The 24,431-nt window shown below is 37.5% G+C and overlaps 2 protein-coding genes across 2 annotated transcripts in view; both read left to right on the forward strand.

Moving 5' to 3' along the window:
• Positions 1–2,498, forward strand: part of usp54a (ubiquitin specific peptidase 54a) — a 41,861-nt gene extending 39,363 nt beyond the window's left edge. The window contains exon 21 of the mRNA XM_062994768.1: positions 1,760–2,498. Coding sequence (XP_062850838.1) covers positions 1,760–2,253 — 494 coding nt within the window. The 3' untranslated portion in view covers positions 2,254–2,498. The remainder of the gene's footprint in view (positions 1–1,759) is intronic.
• An 8,175-nt stretch (positions 2,499–10,673) lies between these two features.
• Positions 10,674–24,431, forward strand: part of ldb3a (LIM domain binding 3a) — a 44,224-nt gene continuing 30,466 nt past the window's right edge. Inside the window, exons 1-3 of the mRNA XM_062995395.1 lie at positions 10,674–10,806; positions 15,502–15,683; positions 24,238–24,389. Of these exons, the coding sequence (XP_062851465.1) occupies positions 15,588–15,683; positions 24,238–24,389 (248 nt within the window). The 5' untranslated portion in view covers positions 10,674–10,806; positions 15,502–15,587. The remainder of the gene's footprint in view (positions 10,807–15,501; positions 15,684–24,237; positions 24,390–24,431) is intronic.

The raw sequence follows: 24,431 nt of genomic DNA on the forward strand, positions 1-24,431 counted from the left end.
GACCAGTAGTTCAGTAACTGTCCACTAGCCGGTGCACGTCTCCCTGTTTACATGAGTGATGGGCTTTAATTTGTCGGGAGACTCGCTTTGTTCTCGCCTTTTTCTCTGTGTTTTATGCTTCATTTTTGCAAGTATGTACCAGCACTGCTCTAGTATCCACCAGCAGTGCTTTAGACTCAGAATAATAGATACTCTGAGTTCCCACTATACGATCACGGCACACAACACAAGGTTAGCACTTTTGTGGATTTTAGTGCTGTGTTTTCGTATATTTTAGCACCCCATGAAAAAAAACCTTTCTATTTTGGACAATCGCATTTTACATACCAGTGCTCCCCCTTTTAGTCTGTTAAAACGAGGTTCCACTGTACTTGAAAACGCACGTTTGCAGTTCAAATTCCATCATTTCTTTCATATTTTATTTGCAGCTGATTGCTTCAAATCTTCATTAAATAAATTTCATTTCAAGTGCAATTGAAATTGACAGAAAGCTGCTGTGATTATGCCTCAAACCTTTTATTTAATCCTCCACAGTGACATTTGCACAGATGGTTATTAATAAATTCAGTGATGCAAAGGCAGTTTCTTATAATAGCACTGAATTGCAGACTCTATTGTTCATTCTGGTGGGAAACGACATTCCTGCTGGTCGGGCCTTGTACTAATTCTTCTCGGTTTTGTAACTCTTGTGCTTAAAATTAAATAAATAAAGCTTCCTTTCACCAGTGTAAACAACACATCAAATAGTTTTCACTATTTCACAGTTGAAGTAAACATCCACCTGGTGGAGGTCAGGAACAGTAGAAGTATAACTTTAGGTTTTCATTATCACATGTGTTAGCTCCCTACCGCTGGGATCCAGGGTTCGAACCCCCATATGGTGCTGGGGGGAAGAGGTGGCTATCAAGACCCTGTAAAGGATTGGCATTTTGACCGCATTGTGTTACTGCATTGTGCACATGAACTCTGGGAAACCAGACCATTGAGACCCAGGATAGACCAGTGATAAAACATGAAAATGAAATAAAAAATCTCAAAGATTATTTATATTGGGGTGCTCGGGTGGCACACCAGAGCTGACTTTAAGAACTTGCGAAATCTCAAATCTCAGCCCTGCTACAGGAAGGCCGGGCGCCTGTTCAGACGATTGGCTTGTCCAAGGGTGGGAATGTCGGAGGGGAATCCTCATAACTGCTGCAATTATGAGTTCTGCTGGCTGATCGATTGTGTCTGCACAGAGACGGGGGCTAATGGGAATTGATGACACTGATCTCCATATAAACCTGCCTAGTGCAGGTGAAAAAGAAGCGGTCGGCTTCTACGCAAGCGTCAGAAGGGGGTGTGATAGTCACGGCTCTCCTAGGTCAGGAGTGGAGATCAGCAGCAGTAGAGGTAGCAAAATATGATCAGGAAATTGGATACGAATAAATTGGGAGGAAAATTGGGAAAAATGCAAAAAAGAAGATTGATTTTGTTGATTTGGTTGAATGAGCTACATGTTAAGTCAGAATGAAACAGTTATTGTTTAGCTCTTTGTGATTGGTAGTGATTTACTACTTAGATAATAAAGCTACAGTGCATGTTAATTGAAGATTGGAACAAAAATCTGCAGGGTTGTAGGTCTGGTTTCTAAGAAAATGTTTTAATAGTTCTTTTTCTACTAATTAACTCCTAAATTTGATGAAATGTAAGAACTTTTGATGTTTTGTTTGTGTCCATGTATGTCCTGATAATGACTCTGATTATATCACTTCTGCAGGAGATTCCCAAAAGTTTCTGGCTGTGCTTGACCGGGGTGAAGCTCTCTCGCGCTACAGTTCCCACAGCGCGGCACTAAGCTACGGCACGCTGCCTCGGGCACCCCGGAGACCTGCGCCACCCGGTCCCACCATGCCTCCGGTCAGAGCTGGACCAGTCGCTCACTCCGAGGGCCGGAACTTCACAGACGCTCGCTACGCCACCCTGGCTTCTTCAAGCAGACCCGCAGATGTTCCTTACCGCCAGCCTCGGCATGCCAGCCTGCCCAGGCAAGCCTCGTCTGCTGCTCAGCCCACGCGCATGGACATGCCGCCAGAGGGGGACTGGCGAACCGCTAGCTACAGGACGGCTCCCTCGGATGGCCAGGCGTCGAGAGCCCACCGCGGTACCCCGATGCAGCTCTGCCTGCGGTGCCAGAAGAGCCCGGCTGAATTCGTCAGCGCCTACTGTCAGGCCTGCATGGCATACATTAAACACTACAGACCAACAAGCTGAGTGCTGCACTGTTTCAGAGAGAGGTCAGCAAATGGGCATCTACTACCTGGAATTTATAGGCTACAGGCTGACCAGCTGGGTGCTGGGCTATAACTGGACAGAAGGTGTAAACAAAAAAAGGTGTTTGAAGGGGGGTCATCCAGTTCATTTCTTCTTTCCATTTCTCTCAATCTGATAATTTTACATACATCATTACTGAGGAAGAGTGGTATCTCATCAGAGTTTATGATCTATGAATACTCATGCTGGCTACAGACTGTTTTAACCATGTATTGGCAATTATTATTATTATTATTATTATTTTATATCCATTCCTTGAATGGCCTGCCAATGCGTGATTGGTATTTAGCTTAGTATCAAAGCTGCAGTGTTTTATTTGAGGACGAAAAGCACACACGTATGCTCCTCACGCTAAAGATATATAGACGTCTATTTTTGGATTACTGAACTATGAGCCTTGACTGTATCTGTCTTTAGAATGGGTTTCTTATTACTGCTTTGCTTTCTATACAGAGTCTTCAGCTAAAGTGTGAACGTTTAGAAACCAGTGAAAAATGTAAATATCAGTTACCAGCCTGCTGTACTAAGTAAAAACTAACAAGTAGTTGGGGCGACGTTTGCGTTCTGTTTCAGTGTCATGAAAAAAGCTTAATGCAAAAAAATAATTGGATTATTTATTTCAGTGTAAATCCTTCCATGTGTTAGGATGTTTAGACTCACGTTATTATAGTTAACTTGAAATTATCAGTGTTAACAACAAACACAGTACATACGTAAAAAAGGGATAGCGCGTCTGCATTTATTTAGGATTCGCAAAGGCAGCATGTACCTGCTCGTGTCTTGCACCGCACTCTGTCTGGCAGTTATTGTTTTTAACTCGACAACACAATCACAACTACAAGAGCATAGTGACTGCACCTAGAATGCAGATTCATTTGTTTACAGCCGTGCCAAAACACTCAACCGTGAGCTGAAGCTAGTGAGCTAACATGATTTAATAGCTTCACCTCAGCTCAGTTCATATTTGATCATCTGAACACTTTTCATTTGAGCATGAGGATGAACTTTTTATCTGCTTGTTAGTGATGTGTGTGTCATGGCAGTCTTAAGAGTTCAGTCGTTTCTGCTGGTCTTCTTAGTCTGTAACAGAGTTATTGAAAAACAAGATAAGATAAGATAATCCTTTATTAGTCCCACAGTGGGGAAATTCACAGTGTTACAGCAGCGAAGGGATAGGATAGCAAGGCACTCAGTACAAAAAATAGACAAATAAGACAGTACAGTGTAAAACAATATATACATTTCCAATAATAAAAGTCAAAAACTCTGAAAAAATATGATTTATAAGTGATTACACATGAGATCTTAAATTGGACAAGGGAAAGTGAAAAGTGTGTGTGTATGTGACGTGCCGGGAGCAGTGCTGCTTGTAAAGTCTAACAGCATCAGGAAGGAAGGACATGTGATACCGTTCCTTCACACATTTGGGGTGAAGCAGCCTGTCGCTGAAGAATTAAGAATAATTTTTAAAAAACTTTCTGGGGATAACTTTCTTCCATGTCCAATTACTGTTACACTGGCACCATAATACTGCCATCACCATGACAGTAGGTAGGTACAGTGTTGTGAGTTTGGCCATTATTTGACCAAAAAGCTGATCAGCACAAGTTGCTGATTATGGAAATGGAACTTCTTTCTTGCAATGAACTAATGCCTATACCAAACTTGCTTGGCTGTAGACAGTGACTTTTGTGTTCCAGCAATTCACTGTACTTTTTATTTTAAAGCTGCTGTTCTTGGATTCTTGCAGTTAAACCAATTCTTATTCATATAGACACAGAAAAGGCACCAGCTGTAGTCAATCATGATTACTAACAATGATCCAGGAGGCCATACGATGGTTTTGAATTCCACTAAAAATGATGAGTGGCCGCTCAGGTGGCGCAGCGGTAAAGTACGCTAGCACACCAGAGCTGGGATTTTGAATACATCGTATCGAATCTTAGCTCTGCCATCCGGCTGGGCTGGGCAGGTACATGAACAACGATTGGCTGTTGTTCAGAGTGGATGAGCCGGACCAGGGTTCCTCATAACTGGTGCAATTACGACCTCTGCTGCCTGCGCAGAGTTGGGGGATAATGCTGATCAGAGTGTGGCTCTCCGTACACAAGATTGATCTGCATATAAACTCGCCTCTTGCAGGTGAAAAGATGCAGTTGGATACTGCACACATGTCGGAGGGGTCGTGTGTCAGTTGCGAAGCTCCTCAGTCAGCGGTGGAGGGTTGTAACGGTAGGGGTGAAGCGTAAAGCAACCTGGGCAAATGGATACTAGATTAGGGGAGAAAATGGGGGGGGGGGGGGGGATAAAAGAAAAAGAGATGTAATAAATAAATAAATAAATAAAATAATGAGACTGCCATGACATACATGAGCCTTACAAGTTTTAGGGGTGTGTCAGTCATTCCAAAATGATACAAAACCCATCAGTTCATCAACATGCTGGAGAATAGAAAATCATGTAAATTAACTAACACTAATGATTTTTTTTATTACCTAATGCAATACCTGTGTCAGAGCTCTAAGCTAATTCCATATATGTGAAACGTTACAAGCATGAACCTGGCAGCCTTTAGGGACGTTTATGTCCCGTGTTTGCATATAAGCTTCACAATGTTTCATTAACATTATAAAAGAGCGCAGTATAAAATACAGCAGTAAATCAGACCAGGCAGTATGTGTGTTTTATAGTACAGTGGATACTGGATACAGTCTAATGTTTCAGTTTCTATTACTAATACTCAGTAAGTGCATATCCCTAATTCAGTGCCAAGACATTTCAGAGTAATTTATAAAGGTTTTATGTGGTACCTTAACACACTGATATAGTGTAGCTTAGTATTGTGAAAACGGTTTAGCCTATTGAAAACGTGTCGGCTTTGTTAATGTGATTTTTCATATCACTGCAGTGATATTTATTACAATATAACAATGTTTTGTAGAACAGTCTTGCAAACAATTGCTTGTGTTAGACTTTTAAAATCATAGTCTTACTATATATCTGATTATAGATAGACCTTGTGTTCATTTGGAGTGATGTATTAATGAAATCTATTAATGAAACCTCACTTTCTTACATTTACGGCATTTAGCAGACGCCTTTATCCAAAGCGACTTACATTTCAGTTACAGTATATAGAACCAACAATCTTCTGATTACTAGCCTAGTACCTTAACCACTAGGCTTCACCTTGTCCACTTTCTTAGCTCTCTTACATGGAAATTATACTAACATTTATACATTACATACAAAATGTATGCTCACCCAGAGAAATCCCAATCAATGACCCAAAGGCAGTCTATAAATAGCTTTAGAGACGTCTCACTTCTGTAGAAGTTAAGAGTATGGGCCAGCAGCAATTGCCTATGGATAAATATTTAGGGAGTTCCTTCTATAGGACATTTCAGTCCATGCCAGCGGGGCTGGTCGTAAGATAGGAAAATCTAATCAGCTCTTTATAATGTGGTATAAAATGTAAGGACATACCACTACCAGTAGGCTCTTTTTTATCGTGAGATGGTGTGTATATTCACCCAGCCCTAATGGAACAGGCACTGACAATTCAATACCAGACATTATCTAAATAATAATTCATCACCGAGTTTAAGACTTTTCTGATATTGGTGCTGCCTGTTTTAAATCAGTGCAGCCAGAGAGAATCAGTGAGCCTTTACTACACTAAACACCCAGTGGCTCCTTCATTAGAAACACCATGTTAATACTGGGTATGAACCCTGTTTACCTTCGGAACAGCTTTAGTTATACTTGGCGTAGACTTTACAAGATTTTGCAGTGCTCCATTGGCTTTGGAAAATACACTGAACACATCGTCATATTCATGGAACCAGTTGGAGTTGCACTGTTGATTTAGTGGTTTGTGTCATGGCACATAATGCTGGATTGGAGACATTACAGGGTGGTAAACAGTGGTCATTAAAGGATGCACCTGGTCAACTACAATATTTAATAGGCTGTGCTATTCAAACAATGCTGGGTTGGTATTAGAGGGCAGGATGTGTAGCCTAAACAGTTAACAATAAGCAGCTGTGGATTCACAATGTTCATGCAGATTGATGACCCCACCATCTACATTTAGAGCAGATTAGGTCATTTTGTCCAGTCTTCCACTGTCCAGTTATGTCAAAAGCTTTCAAAAGCAAAGCTAAAGCAACACATTTAATGGATATACATAGATACATAGACATAACTTCAATACATACAGCATAATAGTGACACCCCATTATTTTGTTGACCTATAAAAGACAACCTAAGAGCCGACATGGCGTTTAACACTTAAACTGTCCAGTTACATTGATACAGTGCCTGACGTAGCTTTAAAAGTGTTTTCTCGGCCAAACAAGAGTGAAACGTTGGGGGATCCTGCTGTTGTAGACTTTCTGCCTTAGGATTTGATGTTGTGTATTCTGAACGGTTGTAAAGTCTTCACCCATTTTAATTTTTGATATTAAGTTTATCTGAGGCTCTTGACCAGTGTCTAATTTTATTTACATTGCAGTGTGCTCCTGCAACATGAGCAGCTGATTGGATAAGTGCATGTGTACCCAGGTGAACCGGTGTTTCTAATAAAGTGGCCAGCAAGTGCATATTGTATTCCAACAAATACAGTATTTCATCCAAACCCATTTAAATGCAGTGCAAATAACACATCCAGCTGGATGATTTAGGTGCACAGTAATCTATATAAATGCTTTAATTTAATGGGTGAGAACAGTTAGTGCAGCTACGTTATGTGTATGCAACGTTACAAGGCCTGTATTCCAATAAATGAATGCTGTATAGCTTAACTTAGTTGTTGCTTAACTATGTTAACTCCAGTTTAGTGCACTTCACAAGTGTTACAATAGAGACGTAACGATGTTGTAATGTTTCCTATAATTATGGGATATTTTATTATTTCTATGTGTAACTGCATAATCTATAGATCTGTATCTTACATTTAGAGTCTTATTTCTTCTATGCTGTACTAATACTGAATATTTATTAATCAGTATTTCTATAAAGAGCTTTGTGTATGTGTGTGTGAGTGTGTATATAAGCAGAGATAAAATGTCAGAGATAGAATGTCTAATATTGCCAAGACCGGCACCAGAAAAGGTTTTTTGGAAACTGTTTAGGTTTTTGTGCAGTATGTATTTAAGGAAAAGAGTAGAAATGAGAAACGTCTTAAGACTAAATGTTTTTAGACGAAGTTTTTAAAAAGATTTATGAGTCGAGGGTCACAGAAGTGTTGTAATTATTGTTTTTACTAATATTAACATCTGTGGTCTAAGATTACACCAGTTCATTCATTGATAGACTTCCAGGATTGCTTTTAAAGGATTATGAATTGTTTTTTATTTTTGCTTTTTTATTTTAAGAAAGGTATTTTTGTTGAAGCTGATGGAGTTTTTTATTTTTATTGAAAAAGTGAAACAGACAGCAAAAAATTTGAACTATGTAACTAAAATGTATATACAGATGTTCAGTCTGCAGTCTTGAACATGAAGAGAATTCTAGTTTGGATCTTGTTTGTAAACGCTGTGGTAGAAATTGAAACTTGTATTTTTGCAATAAAGTTTAATGTGCTCTAGTCATGAGCAAACCAGAAACACTTCTAGTACTGATTTCTGTTTTTGCATTGTTTCTTTATGTGAAGTAAAAATGGTTTGCATATTTTAGCATGTCATTAATGTAGTTTTTATATACAAACATATTTCCAGAAAAGTTGGGACAGTTTGTTGGTTTGTTATTTTTTTACATGCTGCATCTGCATTCTTAGATAAAAGTGGGGCGGCACGGTGGCTCGGTGGGTAGCACTGTTGCCTTACAGCAGGAAGGTCCTGGGTTCGATTTCCAGGTGAACTGGTCTGTGTCTTTTCTGTGTGGAGTTTGCGTGTTCTCCCTGTGTCTGCGTGGGTTTCCTCCGGGTGCTCCGGTTTCCTCCCACAGTCCAAAGACGTGCAAGTGAGGTGAATTGGAGATACAAAATTGTCCATGACTGTGTTTGACATTAAAAATTTGAACTGATTAATCTTGTGTAACCAGTAACTAACCAGTAACCTGTCCTGTCATGAATTTAACCAAAGTTTGTGCAAAATAAAATCTTAAACTGTGAAATCTTTAAATCTTAATAAATAAAAAAAACTTTAAAAAGGTTCAAACCTTCAACAAATATTAAGTTAAAGCAAGTTAAAAAGTTAAAGCACAGATGTAGTTCTTTCAAAATGACATCTAATCAAAAAAAAGTGTAATAAGTACAAGGACTTACCTTACTGCAGTTTTCTTTAACAACCAACAGGTGATGCTCTTTTCAAAGGCTGCTCACTTTTATTAACTAAAAATCATATTAAAACGTTTTTGTCATATGAACAACTGATGGGAACAATGACTGATCTTAACATTACACAAATCCAGAGAGTAGAATATCTATATCTATATATTTTTTTACATTAGTATGTTGGAGGGGCATTTTAAGCATATCTGAATCTGCCACCTAGTATATATAGTAATTATGGCTTAGTCAAACCCCATTTGGTTTGAGTCCATCCATCCCTCTTAGACTTTTTTACATGATGAATCTCATTGATTTTCTTTTGGTTGCTCCCATATTTAGGAGTCGCCACAGTGAATACCTTTGGTCCGCTTACCTGACTGAATTTTGGATACACTTTACTGTACAGTAAATGTGCAGCTCAAGATAAAAGATCAGCTCAGTATTGACTGTAGATTTAGAAATGACTCAGATCCCTTGCTTTTTATCATACACATTATTGTGTTGTAGATTTGATTTGTTCACCTGACCAAAGCTAAGTGGTTAATAAGAATTTAAATGATCAAATGTTATCTTAAATTATAGATATTTATTATTTATGATTATTCTTCAAAACGCAAAACAATGTGCTGTAGGAAATACAGCAAATATAAAAACAAAACATTTCCACAAATAGTTTAGATTTTAAAAACAGTATTGATGAAAACATAATTGCACGTTGATTTTGAGCTTAAGCTGCATAATTCTAAGTTAATTAATGTATCTACACGTCATTATATTCATTCTTTCTACCATCTAAGTGGATGAATTTACCGTCGCACTCACAATCAAGATCTTTTCCTTATGTACACAAGCAGAAGAAGCATGACAGATCATCTGTAATAATGTCCAATACAAACAACCTTGCAGTTGGAAGGTGGGAAGGGGGTGGTATTGAGTGTCTTTTCATATCTGGAGGAAAAATTTATTGTTTACTTTTTGTTTATTTTCAATAGACTTGATTTGCCAAGCTTAAGAAAACCCTTAACATAAGCTTTAGAAAGTCATGTTAATCCTGATGTTATTATGGAGAAACTGGAAAAGATTCAGTATTGAGAAGTGCTGTCAGATGTACAGTATTGCCCTGGGTTCTTTAATCACATTAAGACTCTGTACTGTTAAATGAAGTAAAGTTGTACAGTCATGTACCACAGCGTGTGCATGATTATTAGTACAGTATTGTGCTCCAACTCCAAACCATATCAGTGTGAGTTTAAAACTATGTCTAAGTAAATATATTTTAGGTCATATAAAGTAAGATTCCTCCTTCTGAATTGTTTTAAAGCAGTCAGTAAAACCTGATCTTTTACAAGGGTTTATCCAACAGCAATATCACCCTGATTAAGCTTGTCTTTTTGCCCAACCTATAGATGTCTTGTCAGTGCTGCACAACTCCAGGGTTCATGTCAGACAATATACAATTAGCTAATTTGAGGAAGTAAGGAAAATGAGAAAACACCGTTCTTCAGGAAAAAAAACCCCATACAGTCGATTTAGTAAATATTCTGACTTTAAGGGCCTTGCTCAAGGGCCCAACAGTGACAGCATGGCAGAGCCAGGATTCGAACTCTCAACCTTTCGAATGATAGACCAACGCTTTAATATAATCATTTTTATTTTATTGGTGTTCATAGTAAAAGTTTACAAACACATTACTCGTAATCATAAATAAATGAAATTATTGGTTTGTGTAGTATTTATTTTACATATTGTTAATGGATGCACCTGTTAAATCCTAAAAGTAAAATCGCAGTAAAACAAATACTTATGTAAATAAATGAATGAATAAAATGATCGGCGTCTTTTAAATACAATGATTTAACTTAAAGAAGATAAAATAAAATAAAAATTTGTCTTTATAATAGGAGATGGATAAACTGTATAAAATAATTTCATTTATACTGTTTAGTCTTTAATATCTGTTCAGTTTTGTGAAAGGTGTGTGTGGGCATCAGATGACCTTTGATGAGTGTACTGGACCACTGGACCTAGTGAAATGCCCAGTCAGTACCAGGGTGGAGTGTGTTTGTACCGACGGATCGCGGTTGATGGAGATGCCCGGTGTATCGTCCCTCCGTCCCGCGGACTTCTGTGCCCACAGTCCCGCAATCTGATCAACTAAAGTCGGGGGCCACAGCGGGAGCGGAGCGGTACAGAGAGAGAGGGGAGGACTCGCACTTCAGGTAGACATGAAATACAGACGCAGAATGAGCAGCTTTACTGTCAGTAATTGTACTTTTTAAACTTTTAGAAGCAACAGGACGTGCGGCTGCTGCTGCACCTGCTCTAGTTAGCATGGTGTGCTACACATTCACCGAAGCTAACGGTCGTCATGAACATTTAACATTGATTTAAAAATAAAACACGAATAAATTTTTTATGTGTTTAGCGTTATTAGTATAAACACTTAACTGTGTTCTTGTTTGCGGTTGCGACTGCAAGCAGTCGGTATTTAATATCCGGTCACGGTGTTCCGCACAGTCCGTATTTAACCTGCAATCACGGTGTTCCGCACAGTCCGTATTTAACCTGGTTTTATGTAGTTTGAAGTACAGAATCTTGTAGTATACAGTAGTATTTGTTTTTGTTATTTAATGTACTTTTTACTGCAAGTATTACTGCAAAGTAACTTGTTGATACTTTGCTGTTGGTCTAAAGGTAAGAAATCGATTTATGGGTGATTCTTCAATTGCAGGAACTTTTACGTCCCTAGGTTATAAACTTGTCTTAAAAATACTTTATTACAAAACAAATATTTTAGGTATTAAAAAGATCATTCATTGCATTACTAAAAAAAAATACATACCAAAATAATTATGATGTCTATTTTTTATGATGATTTAAACATCAATATTTTGCTACTTTGGCCTTATCCCCAACCCAGACTTTAAAACTTCTCTGCTCTAATAAAATGCTAAAAAGTGATCAATTCATTATAAAAAATACAATAAGAGTTTTGTAATAACTTAAAAAGAAATAAAATGTTTTTTTTTTCATATTTGTACAACCTATGCATATTTTTGAGCAATATATTACTGTCCCCAGCATTATCGTCATTACCGCAACAGCGTACGGTTTCTGTAGGGAATCATTTGAAGGTAACATTTGTTTATGTTGTAACCATGGAAACACAGACTTGCAAGGAAGCACATGCCAGCCATGAGAGAAGATTGACATTTTAATGTCTGGAAATGTGAGTAATTTGATCATGTATTCCTCCCGATCATGGAGTATATTTATTCAGCGTCATTACCATTTACATCAGTATGGCAGTACTTTACCAAAAAAAAGAAATGTACACATTATTTATATGTATTTAAAGTGCATCTTGTACTAGCTGTTGACTAGCTTTAGCAAATCCATGGCCTAGCTAGTTTTTTTCTTAAAAAAAGTAAAAATTGTCATTACCGCAACACGTCATTACCAACACATAATGACATTTTGCTATGCCACTTCGCAAATAAATATGAAATATTAAAATTCAATTGTGGCCATCATTAAGCCTTTGCTCTAAAGCATGTAAGCATTATCTTGACATAATTAAAACTAAATTATTACTAATTTTATTTTTCAAAACTTAAGATGGTAAAAAGAGCCCGCAATTGAAGAATCACCCTTATATTTTGTAGCATTGTCATTTAAATTTTACCCCCTTGGCGAATACATTAAGATTCCCTTAAATGGATTTTAAAAAAATGAATTTGGCTTACTGGCTGATTATGTGTATGTGTATATATTTACAAAATTAATAGAGGTTAAATAAGTGTCTTTTCTCCACAGTGTGCTTATTATTATATTTAATTTTTATGAATGACAGCAAAAGCTTTAGAAATTTTACATCCTGCATTAATTTATGTGCCACTTGTATATGATGTATATATAATTGTATACAATGTATATAACAATGTCTACATGTGATTTATGCTCTGCATATTAATACACAAACAAGGAGTTTACATGCAAGGACAGTTTACTATTTTCTGTCTTTAAAAAACAAAAATGTTACTATTTACAAGGGATCTTCAAAAAGTTACTGCACTTTTATATTTTGGTTATAAACGGTGAGGGTGGAGGAGTAGCAATTGGTCATGTCTGAGACAATGAAACTTTAAGGTGAAGAAGGTTTTCATGTGATGATGATGTGAAAGCATGGTTTTAAAATGCCATACTCATGCTGTATGTTTTTATTCTTCCATCTCCATTATACACCGGTTTGATCCTCCTGCAGTCATTCCTATAGAAATAGAGCAGATTACAGAACTGTCGAGCATTACTTCAAATTCTTCCATTGACAAAGAGGCCTAAATTTAGCCACTCAATGGAAGTCTCCCAAATTAGGCAGGACAGGCAGGCCTGAAATGATTATCTCTAATGCATAAGCGTGTTTGAACCCTGTGACTGCACACTAACTTAATCTTATCTGTGTGGAGGAATTGAAGAGTGGAACAGACATTTCTCAGAGACTTTGTAATGAAGGAGCTTTATTAGACTGTTACAGCATCCAGAAGAAAGAAATAAATGGGGAAAGAAAGTTCCAGTTACTCACTCTCTGGGTGAAGTTTGGATCCAGGCCTGTCATGATTATACATTTTTGACTGACACACGTCGTTCTGATCTATTTAGCTTTTATACTATATGTATAACATTAATGGACGTACTGTATATATGTATTAGTTGGATCTAATCACAAAATAGTTACAAGTCAGTGGAAGGCTTTGTTTGGCAAGGGACAGCAGAAAAATTGCAAGTAAAAAACAGAAAGCAGTTATTTGTAAACTTTCTCTTAAATTAAATAATAAAAAAATACGTTTTTCTAGTTGTTGTTTGTTTTTAAATATATTTGCTAATTTCGAATTTGATGCTTGTAACTTTATTGAGCCCACTTGCCGTGGAGATTGGCAGGGGGGCACAATTTACAAAATCCTGTCCTTCGGCCATGCCATTTATAGCCAGCAGTGGGGACGTGGAGGCAGATGATTGACCGACTGCTTTCTCTTACCTGCTTGTCACCTGTGGCTCGTTAAGATAAGATAAGATAAGATAAGATAAGACTTTATTGATCCCCTTAGGGAAATTAACTTGTTACAGCAGTAGGAAGACTAAGCATTAATTTACTCCAGGTGAAGAAAAGTGAATTGAATGATTCTGTGCTATGCAGTGGCTTCTCTGTTGGCACTTGCTCTTCTCTGAAACCATAGTCCTGGGCATCGATCTGGTCCGTTTTTTTTCCTTGGGAACATGGACTGAAATATGTTGGAAAATGGAAAACCCTTGTCAGTTTAACACAGTTTGTCATTTGCAGTTACAAAAAACAGAAGCCATGTATCAACAGCATTTAGACTTCACTGGGCTCAAACTAAGAAGGACAGACACAAAATGGAAATGGTGCTGTGGTCTGATGAGCCCATCTTTTAAATGGTTGAAAAATAAATAGAAAAGACTCTGTGTCCTCTGGGTCAAAGGAGGAAAAGGCAATCTTAACTGTTACTAAAGCACAAGCCATAAAATCATAAGAGAGTGCTGCGGTCCAGACCTATATCCCATTGCAACTGTCTGGTACATTAGAAAGGACTGATTTGCTGCATGGCTGTGTTGACAGCATTTTTCAGAATTACTCTTAAGCCCACTATTATTTTTCCACTGTCCCAACTTTTTTTAAGTGTGTTGCTGGCATCAAATTTTATTTTATTTTATGTTTACAAAATACAATTCATCTAGTCAGTGAAAGTGTTGGAAATCTTTCCTTTGTACTTTTTTCAGTTAAATAAAGGTTAAACTTGCTTTTATTGCTCTTTAAAAAGCAAAATGTCCCAACTTTTTTTTAGAAATGGGGTTTGTAGTAATTGTGACAGGTCTACTTTCATTGTGTCCTCGTGGCTTTTTCTGTGGGTGCTCATGATTCTGTCTACCTTACAGAACTTTCCAGTAGGTGAGCTGTCCGCTTTAAAATGCCCCTCAGGCTAGCTAAGTGTATGTGATCCCCTGCAATGTTTTGGCATCCTGTCCAGGGTGTATTCCTACCATTCCTGGGATACATGTGTGTTCAGCGCTTTGGTGGAAGAAAGCGTTCTCATCGTAGGTGATTTCACTACTGCATTTTAATATATGACAACCGTTTCACAAGTAACCATAATATCATACTTTATATATCAAAATGTTTTCATTATTTCTTAAACCTTTATCTTACTTTTTGTGCTTAATCTTTCTGCATTCATTTATATTGCAGGTGAATTTTCATTATGTGTTAATAATGATTATTATCATTATTTTCATGTTTTCCCAAAACTTTATTCAGGTCTAGGGTCTCCCAGGTGGGTTTCCCAGCAATCACTGGGCTCAGTGCAGTGCACATTCCAGACAGGATGCCAATCTTTCACTGGGCTGCATTAATGATTGATGATATAAATACTAAATGCATTAATTCTTTTAATATATATCGTTTGAATGAGGGTTAGAGGTTGGTGAACACTGTAGGGTCACAGTATCACACGTACAGTGTTTTGTTTTACATTGTTAGCCACTGTATGGACTTTTTTAGTTTAGCAAAGAGGCCTAGAATCATGATTTGACCTAAGTTAGGGCTATATTAGCTGTGTGAATCATGGGAGGCCTGGCATTCTGGGTGTCCCCTTACACACCATATATGGCCCCCCTTCCCCCCCACAACGCCTGGCTACTATCAGTTTCTCTAGCCAGGCACCTATTCTTAGGCTGTCACTCCGGCTCATCTGAGGAGGCAAGAACCCTGTTTCTCTGACTTTTAGCTCTTTATTTTTATTACACATATTACGTATCATTACTTGTAGTTCGGTTAACCTTAATTGATCATTTTTTGTGAAGAAATTAGGTGACTTTTTTTACTTTTTGTTTGTTTACAGAGGCTACTGGCCGCTACCACGTCTTCATCTCCATTTTCCAAATCACTTAGAGGAAGTACAAACGTATTATAAAGCTTTTTTAAACAATGAGCGCTTACACTGTGACTCTGCCCGGACCTTCACCATGGGGCTTCCGCCTTCAGGGAGGCAAGGACTTCAACATGCCTCTCACCATTTCCCGGGTAAGGGTCTAAAATGAAGTGCTGTGTAATTTAAATCCTCTTCACACTTATTAATCAGAACTACCACAAACCGACAGACTAAACGTAACTTATTTAACTAACAAGCTTGTGACTATGGTCTGAATGAGAATGGAAGAGTCAAATTAAATAATATATACAACATTCTGTATGTGCAACAATACACACATTTAGTTTTGGTTTGATTCTGAAGTCAAGAATGATTCAGTGTTCACACTTCATTTATTTCACCAAGTTGAATTATAGTGTTTGGCATGAATGCAATTCAAAAACAAATAACAAGCCATTGTACCAAATTATGATCCTATAAATCTGTGTGGTTGAACTGTACTGCATCACAAATGCAACCTTTGATATTAAGGTGACTTCGAACTACTTTTAATACTGCTTGGTTTAGTGTTCTTTGGTCAGTTGAATAATTGTATCTGTCTACTTTTCTAAGTGCTGTTCCTTTGGTGATCTAAGTAACTGATACTGCATATTTATGTTAAGAATTCCTTCTTTTTATGTGCTCATCTGTTTTATTATAACATGTTTTGGTTGACCGTGTCAGTGTTAAGTGAAGTAGTGGTTTGACTTAGATTTTTTGTGAATGTGCAAGTGCTCTAGTGAAAAATTCCATTCCATTCCATTCAAATTCTGGATGGACTATGAGGACAGTAGCTGCTGGTAAGGCAGATATGATGATAGATTTATTAGATGATAAGAATATGTCCAGCTGAGATATTGCTTTATTAGGTATAATATCTTGATATTTTCTGATTTGGTTGATGTAGTGTGTTTACTTCTGTTTAACTGGTGATGGGGAGCTTTCTCACCTTGATTTACTTCAGCAGGATCTGCATCAACAGCTGAATCTGAATCTTATGTAATCGCCGGATGTTGACTTTTGCACTTTTGTGGTGGGCAAATCAAATTTGTCAATTCTCTAAGACCCGCTGTAGGCTATAGGTAGTTTAAAATAGATCTGTATGAAAAGAGATATGCCAATTGTTTATTGATTTTGCCGTCCCATCATGTGTGATTATTTTTTACTCTTCTCAATTAAGTGCAACAGGACCCCCCTCAAGGTTCACTGAGACCCCCTAGAGGGCCTCGCCCTGTAAACTGTCTTAATGCTGTTGTCTCAGATTGACTGCTTAGAACGTCATGCTAAATGTTCTGGTGAGAAAAAGTCTTCCACTGAATTCTCATGCCATGGTGGCAAACTGTGGTAATTGGACATGCTCCACATGGTGATAATGCACGCCCATTCTGTCACCTCTCTCCTGTGGTCAGGAATCATGTGTTCATTCATTTGTTTGGTTAATGTTGCTTCTGTGACCCTTTGTGGCCTGTCACCCAAACAGATATTATAGTTATAATCATGGGAGAACTATTCTGTCTTAACATTTCCAGTTGGATGTTATGGCTCTGTCGTTGCTTTATGCAGTTTAGATGGAGTTTCAGACAGGGTTTGGACTTGGTTTTTGGCAGTTAGTACGCGTGGCTAAATTCAGACGTGTGAGTCAGGCGTGAAGGCTTCCCCTCCGCAGTAAAGGCCCAGCAGCAGAAGGCCTAGTCAGTCACTGCAGTGACAGGTGAGGCACCAAACTTTACACCGCTTGGTGGACAGGATAGTGAATGTTACTCTAAAAATACCTGCAAATAATAGAAATTCAACTGCACACATGAGGGCTGTTAGACACCAGCTGTGAACGAGATGGAAGGAAGTTTGTGTGCATTTGGCTCCTGTCTCCACAATGTTTGTGAAAAAAAACCCAAACACTTTTACATTTATAATATTAGCAGGCACTTTAATCCTAATCCTTACACTTAGACACTAACACTTAGAACTGTGACCGAATACAATCATGGCAGCTGATTAAGTATGTGTTTACTTTCTCAGTGCTTAATAAAAACCCCAGATAACATAAATATTTAATTTCACTTACAGACTGAATTTGACCCCCGACTGCCCCCTAGCCAAGTGTTTTCACACCTGTGTGTGGTTTCTTATTTTTCAGAACGTACTTTTAAGTTGAATTTTAATATGTTGTCGTGTATCGTATGGCTCTCATAGCCCGGCTTTATTTATGGGTAAGAGCAGTAATAAATTAAACAGATGCCTCCTAAGAAGCATGAGCTTTTTTTAATCGAGAGCAACAGATGACAGATATAAATACCGTAGTGTAAAACTTTAATGAAAATGATCTGCTGAGGGATGTAAGATAAGATTGGGATGTAGCAGGTTTACTGGAGGAAGATATGTTGTGTGATTGATGGTAGTGCAATGATTTTAAAGATGAGCATGGTCAGAAATCTGATGTGAGACTTTAAAGCATCGTCTGTTCATTATTTATCAGTTCTTCATTTAAAGCATTTTGCTTTTCCTAAATAAATGGGGCAGCACTCACAGCAAGAAGGTCTTGGGTTCGATCCCCAGGTGGGCCGGTCCGGGTCCTTTCTGTGTCCAGTTTGCATGTTCTCCCCGTGTCCGCGTGGGTTTCCTCCGGGTGCTCCGGTTTCCTCCCACTGTCCAAAGACATGCAAGTGAGGTGAATTGGAGACACTACAATTGTCCATGACTGTGTGTGATATAACCTTGTGAACTTGTGTAATGAGTAACTACCGTTCCTGTCATGAATGTAACCACAGTGTAAAACATGACGTTAAAATCCTAATAAAACAAACAAACCTAAATAAATGGCACAGCTGGATAAAACTGATGCAGCCTTTAAACTAGAATGTCAGATTAAGACGTTTATAATCATATGGAATTGAATTACTACTTAATCTTGGTGCAGATTAGTTAGTTTTACTTAATTGAAACACATTAGAATCCCAGACTGGTTTGTTTTTGGGTGTCTCGTAACACCACCCATACAATGGCATGAATTTTCACTATACAGTAGTAATCTCAACTCCTCAAATAAGACCGAGCTATGGCCATTGGTCCAGTTGGTCATTAGTATGCACATTACCGGACATATCACTTAGTTGGGGTGTTATGTTCCCCTTTGGACTGCATTTAGCTTAGCATATAACATGTTCATATGTTGATACACATTATTCCATCATCATTTGATCATTAAGATATTTTAAGTATTAACACATGCGTAGTTACACACATGGAATTTATGGGACTGGTCTCAGGCCCCCAAAAAGAGATCAGGTTTTATTCTGTGTCCAGATTTGATCTGAGTTCATTCTGTGGCATTTGTTGTATTATATGTACAGCACGTTTGCTTGGAAAGAGGCCACAGGACTACCTAAGGTTTACTATAATTAAGTTCCTTTTAGTAGCTTCTGGTTATTTAGCCCTGGACTTATTGTATTACATGCTCTTCTGTTCTGTTCTGTTCTGTTGCTGTGGCCAGACAGATCAATTATTACAGCCAGGATTGAAAAGTTTGAAAAGCTGGGCAACAATATTTATTAAACACATGTAAAAGTACATCACATACAGAATGTAATGTTCACATAATGTGCCTATCATACAGCAGTGTGTAAAATTGTAATGCGTACTGAATTTTTTAAATGGCAAATTTATCATTTGGTGTGAATGATTTAGTTTTTTTTCCCATTGTTTATTCATTCTTCTGTTCAGCTAATCAGCCTTTAATTAATATGCTTAATTTTAACAGTATCATTACACAGTGTACATGAAATCTTATTAATCCACACATTCAGCAGCTCAACTCAAATCTATTAAAATTCAGCTACTCATTTAGCCACACAACTCGCTACATATCCATGCAACCATCCAACCTTCAATCATCCATAATAATAATAATAATAATAATAATAATAATAAAATAAGAAATTAGAGCTAACATTCAGGGCAAAAAATATAGTGTAATATAGGCACACATCATATATATATATACATAATATCATTTAAAGAAGTAAATCAGTGCAAAGTACACACAAAAGTAGCCATATACAAATTAACACATATAAAACATAAAATAAATCACAGTCCCTCACCTAGCTTGAGGATAGTGAGGTCGTCAGCACTGGGGCAATCGAAGTGTATGTGTAAGTGTGTTGGACTAGTTTGGCATAAGTTTAGTAAGATAGGATGAAACCAAGCTGTTTAGAGACATACATTCTTATATTCGCCCATATACATAACCAAACATCTGTATATTTAGCTTCCTAACCAACCATTCATCTAACAATCTGTTTAACCAACTACCTACCAATCGATTATTTTACCCAACCAACAACCTTTTCGTCCATCTATGTGAAGCTATTTGTGCATCAATTTGTGTGTCTATTTATCAAGCCATCTATTTATGTAAAAACAATATATCTACGCAATCAACCACACCTCCATCCATCCTCCTAACCAACCACCTAACCATCTATTTATACATCTAACCAACTGTCCGACTCTTTGAGTATTCACCATCCATCCATCCATTCTTCATCCATCTATTTTTAAATACTTACATAAGTCCATTCATCCTTTAAGCCAACCAACTATTATAAATCAGTCCATCCATTCATCCATCCATCCATCCATTAATTTATACATTTTCTATCTAACTAACCAACCCATTTGCTCACAGATTATCCTTCTGGTAATAATTTTCAAAGCCAGTCCAACAACTCATTAGACAACCTGCTGCTTACATTACTGTATCTCAAATCTAAAACAGACCACCTGCATTACAGCAGCCCTCCAGCCTCTCCTGTCTGAGCCTGTGCCATAATAGCCAGTTGCAGAGTGTGCTGACAGGCATAGTTGTTTTTAGTATGCTGATGAAGGTCAGCTCAGCACTACATGTAAGTTATAAATACCAGCTGTGAGCTCCCACAACTTGCTCAACCTGAATCCTCTGTTCTGTCTTACTTCGATAGTTTAAAAAAAACCTTGATTGCTTAAAATGATCAGAACATAATCTTAATAGATGTTAACAAACTATCAGCTTGATGCATAAACTGGGTGTCTGGTTTCTTATAACTCAAGTGTTTAAACCCTGTTGTACTAGTAATCTAGTAATGTTCTGTCCCTGATCACTAATCAGTCACAATAACTTTGTGTTCATCTGCAGGGATGCAACAACTAATCTACAAAATAAATCAAACCTTTATTCAGCGTATTATTTAATGCATACTAAAACATAGGTAAATACACGGCTAAACTGTTGAGGTTGCATAACATAAACCGAATTCCATGCTTGAACTTTTCTCTTGGTGTGGCTAAACAGACTTTGCATTATAGTTTATAGTTTACAAAAGAAACAAGATCAGACATTTCAAAAGCTTAGCTGTTTTGGGTAGCTGTCCTGTTGAATCACCCAATTTCATCCAAGATCTTCCTTCATCATTATTTTGTCCACGTTTTGCAATTCACCAGTTCAACTGGCAGCAAAACAGTTTCAGATATAATTTTATTACCACCATGGTGGACACTAGGTTAATCAGAAAATCCTTCTCCAAAGGGCTTTTACTTTATCCATGTCATCAGCAATAAACTTAAGTTGAGCTTTAAGGCGCTGATTCTCTTGGGAATTTGTGACCCTGGCAAAAAGACAACTGTTCCATGTTCACTGTACTTATGGACAGTGGTTTGTACAAATGATCTTGGACCTGAATTTGCTTGGAAATGGACATTGGTGACTTTACTGACTTGTGGAAATTACTGTTCATAATAATTTTATTTTTGGATGAGTTGATTGTAAAGTTCTTTCTCTGTTGTGTTGACCTGTGTGATCTGAAGTTGTTCATTAAGATGCAACATTGCATTTCAGGTCAGGTTGCTAGGCACTTGTGGCTTGGTATTAATTTTTTGTGATATGCTGTGGCAGGCTTTGGAAAAACAGCCAAACTCTAGTAACAGACATTTTGATTTTTATTTTAAAATCTGATGTATGTTAATTAAGTGTAATTAATAGGAAAGGTGATGAGCACAGTGGTGAATTCAGGTGTTTGGAGCAGCGTGTCAATGAAAATGGTCAATTAATGGATTTAATTGTCAATTAATGCTTTTCTGTACATATCCCTGTTCATATTTTACTTTTCTTATGGTGTCCTACTTTCTCCCGGCTTGCTTTCTTTCTGCACAGTGCAGCCTTTTGTTTGTGTTTGTGAGGCTACAAGGGATTTGTAAATCTGCCACCCATTCACCCAGACATCCACTGGAGTGAACTGGACGGGAAGAGTTAAAGTTTGTGAGCTGGCTCTGTTAATCCTTTTTTTTGTCTTTTTTTGATGTCTTGTGTCATGTTGCTTTCTGTGTTCATTTAGCTAAGTCAGGATGAAGCAGAGCTATTGGATTATTAAGTGTTAAAGTAAACCTGTGGCTGACAAACCAATTTTTACCAATTTTGAGTACAAAAAAATCACAAATGGAAGCTGTTTTATGTCAGTACGGAGTATGGCTGCATGTTAAACCTTGCACATGTGGATCTGTGTTATTTTTGTATAGAAATGATGTGGATATTTTGCATCTATTCATTATGATTAGCACTTTTAGGTGGTGCTTATAATGAACTGTTTGCTACAAACTTTGTGTAAAATCTACATTCTGAATGTTGACCTGGTTCTGCTTACAGAAGAATGTTTATCTTAATGTTGTACATTACTGCCGTATTTAATATGCTATTCTGTTTTATTAAATAGCACTTAATTTGAATATCATGTTGGTTTTTACTGGGTAACAGTCTTTAGGTTAGTTTGAGGACTAACAGTACAGAAAGTAGAGATGTCATATTATGCAGCTCCAGAAGATTTTAGGAAGACTCCTTTAAGATATTAAGTCACCAGTCAGATGGGGTCCCAAGCTTTAGTAGCACTAATCAGTACAGGAACATTTACAAAGGTGTCAGGAGTCTCCCTCCGCTCCAATTGCTAATTAGTATTGACCTTTACAGTGCAGAGTTTAAATGCTTTCTGTAAAGCGGGTAATGGTGTGACAAGCTCGCCTAGTTCAGCTGTCAGGCTAAGAAAGCTGACTATTGCCACACCCAAAACTAGCATAAAAATCACATCTGCAGGGATTTCTGTCTCTCTTCTCCCAGCCAAATCACCAAAGAAGTTTAGCCCGTCTTTCAGTCACATGCACTTGGCTTTGATACCCAAGTTAGTGCTAATATGAATTTGGTTCATTTCATTAGTTTTGAGTTAGGATGGTTTATTTAGACAAGCGTACAATCAAGATATAATGTATTGGTAAAACTGAGCTAATAAAAAGTCCCTAGTCTAAACAGAGACTAAATAAATGTTGCATTGGAAGGTCTGTTTGTTTTATTAGGATTTTAAAGTGTTACCCATCATGTACTATGAGTAATTATACACATACATACAGTATATACTTGACCATGCTTGACATGTGTAATGAAACAGACATTGCCATTCACATTTTGGAGGAAAGGACCTAATGTTCTGGCTGATCTGTGTATATATTTAAATGACATGTTTGTTGGTGTAATTAGTTTGGTTTAGTTCTGTTTGTTAGCTATTCTTCTGTCAAATTATACCCAAGACTATCAGTGGCATCAAGTCCCTTATGTTACTACTTTAAACAATGTACTGTAAAGTCACCTGTGCTTGTTCCCCCCTCCCAAATTTCTAGAATAAGTGAAAGTTTGTGTTAATTAAAATGATAGGTAAAAGGTAACTAAATAATAAACAATGTAAATGGCACTCTATGTGTATTATATGTAGTTGATCCAGGGTTCGAATCCCCAGCAGCGCCTTGGCCGGTCAGGCGTTTACATATTACATATGATTGTGGTTGCTCTTACGAGCAAAAACCCTTTGGAAAAATGTTTTATTAAAGTAAACGTTAACTTCTTATTTCAATTCCAGGTACACCTGACTAGCCAAATGCTGCCCTCTGGGTGAACTGGCCAACATTAGGGGACATTTGGGGGCTACCTAGTTCATTAAGATTATCAAGGTTTATTAATAGTATCAATGGGTTGTAACTATCAGTTACAATCAGGAATGTTTAGCGCAAACACACGCTTAACAAAAACATAATTGGCACCTCTTTATCTTCTCCAAGCCTGAATACGCATTACACAGAGGGGGTACTTCCAATTTTCCTTCGGGATCAATAAAGTATCTATCTATCAATCTATCTTGAAAGGGTCTCAGTCAGTGATCACAGTTCATCTTCTACTTGGCTTGGCTTCTAAATGTAATAAAAAGGAACAAATAGTTGTTGCCTACTGAGAAAATAGAAACTGTTTTTAATTGGTGGCTTGTCTTCTTTGTTTCTTCGTAGTAGCTTGTAGATTTGTCCTTTTTACCTACTGGTGAAAATATAGGAAGCTTTCTCTTTGTGTAACAAAGGTTCAGGTTGCTTTTTTTGTTGCAGAGGTGGGCTGTTTTTATGACAACAGTTTTCCAAACGTTTGTGCGTGTGTTGCAGTTTTTTTTTTACTATTTATTTTGAAAGTTAAATAAATTATTCCTTTGCAGGAGTGTTGAACTAAAACTAAAAAATTTTATACATTTGGGAAAATCCATATTGTGCAACATGCAAAGGTGATAAACTGTACCAACATTTTGATTACAGGTTTGTCTTGTTCTATTCCAGATCACACCTGGGAGTAAAGCAGCTGCGTGTAACCTGACTCAGGGTGACATTATTATGGCCATTGATGGAGTTGGCACTGATGGCATGACTCACCTGGAGGCCCAGAATAAGATAAAAAGTGCCAGCTTCAATCTGGCCCTTACCTTGCAGAGGTACAGCTGCCTGCAGTGATTGTATACATGTGTTTTAGTGAA

Source organism: Trichomycterus rosablanca, chromosome 5, assembly GCF_030014385.1.
Source record: "Trichomycterus rosablanca isolate fTriRos1 chromosome 5, fTriRos1.hap1, whole genome shotgun sequence".
Taxonomy (NCBI): Eukaryota; Metazoa; Chordata; class Actinopteri; order Siluriformes; family Trichomycteridae; genus Trichomycterus; species Trichomycterus rosablanca.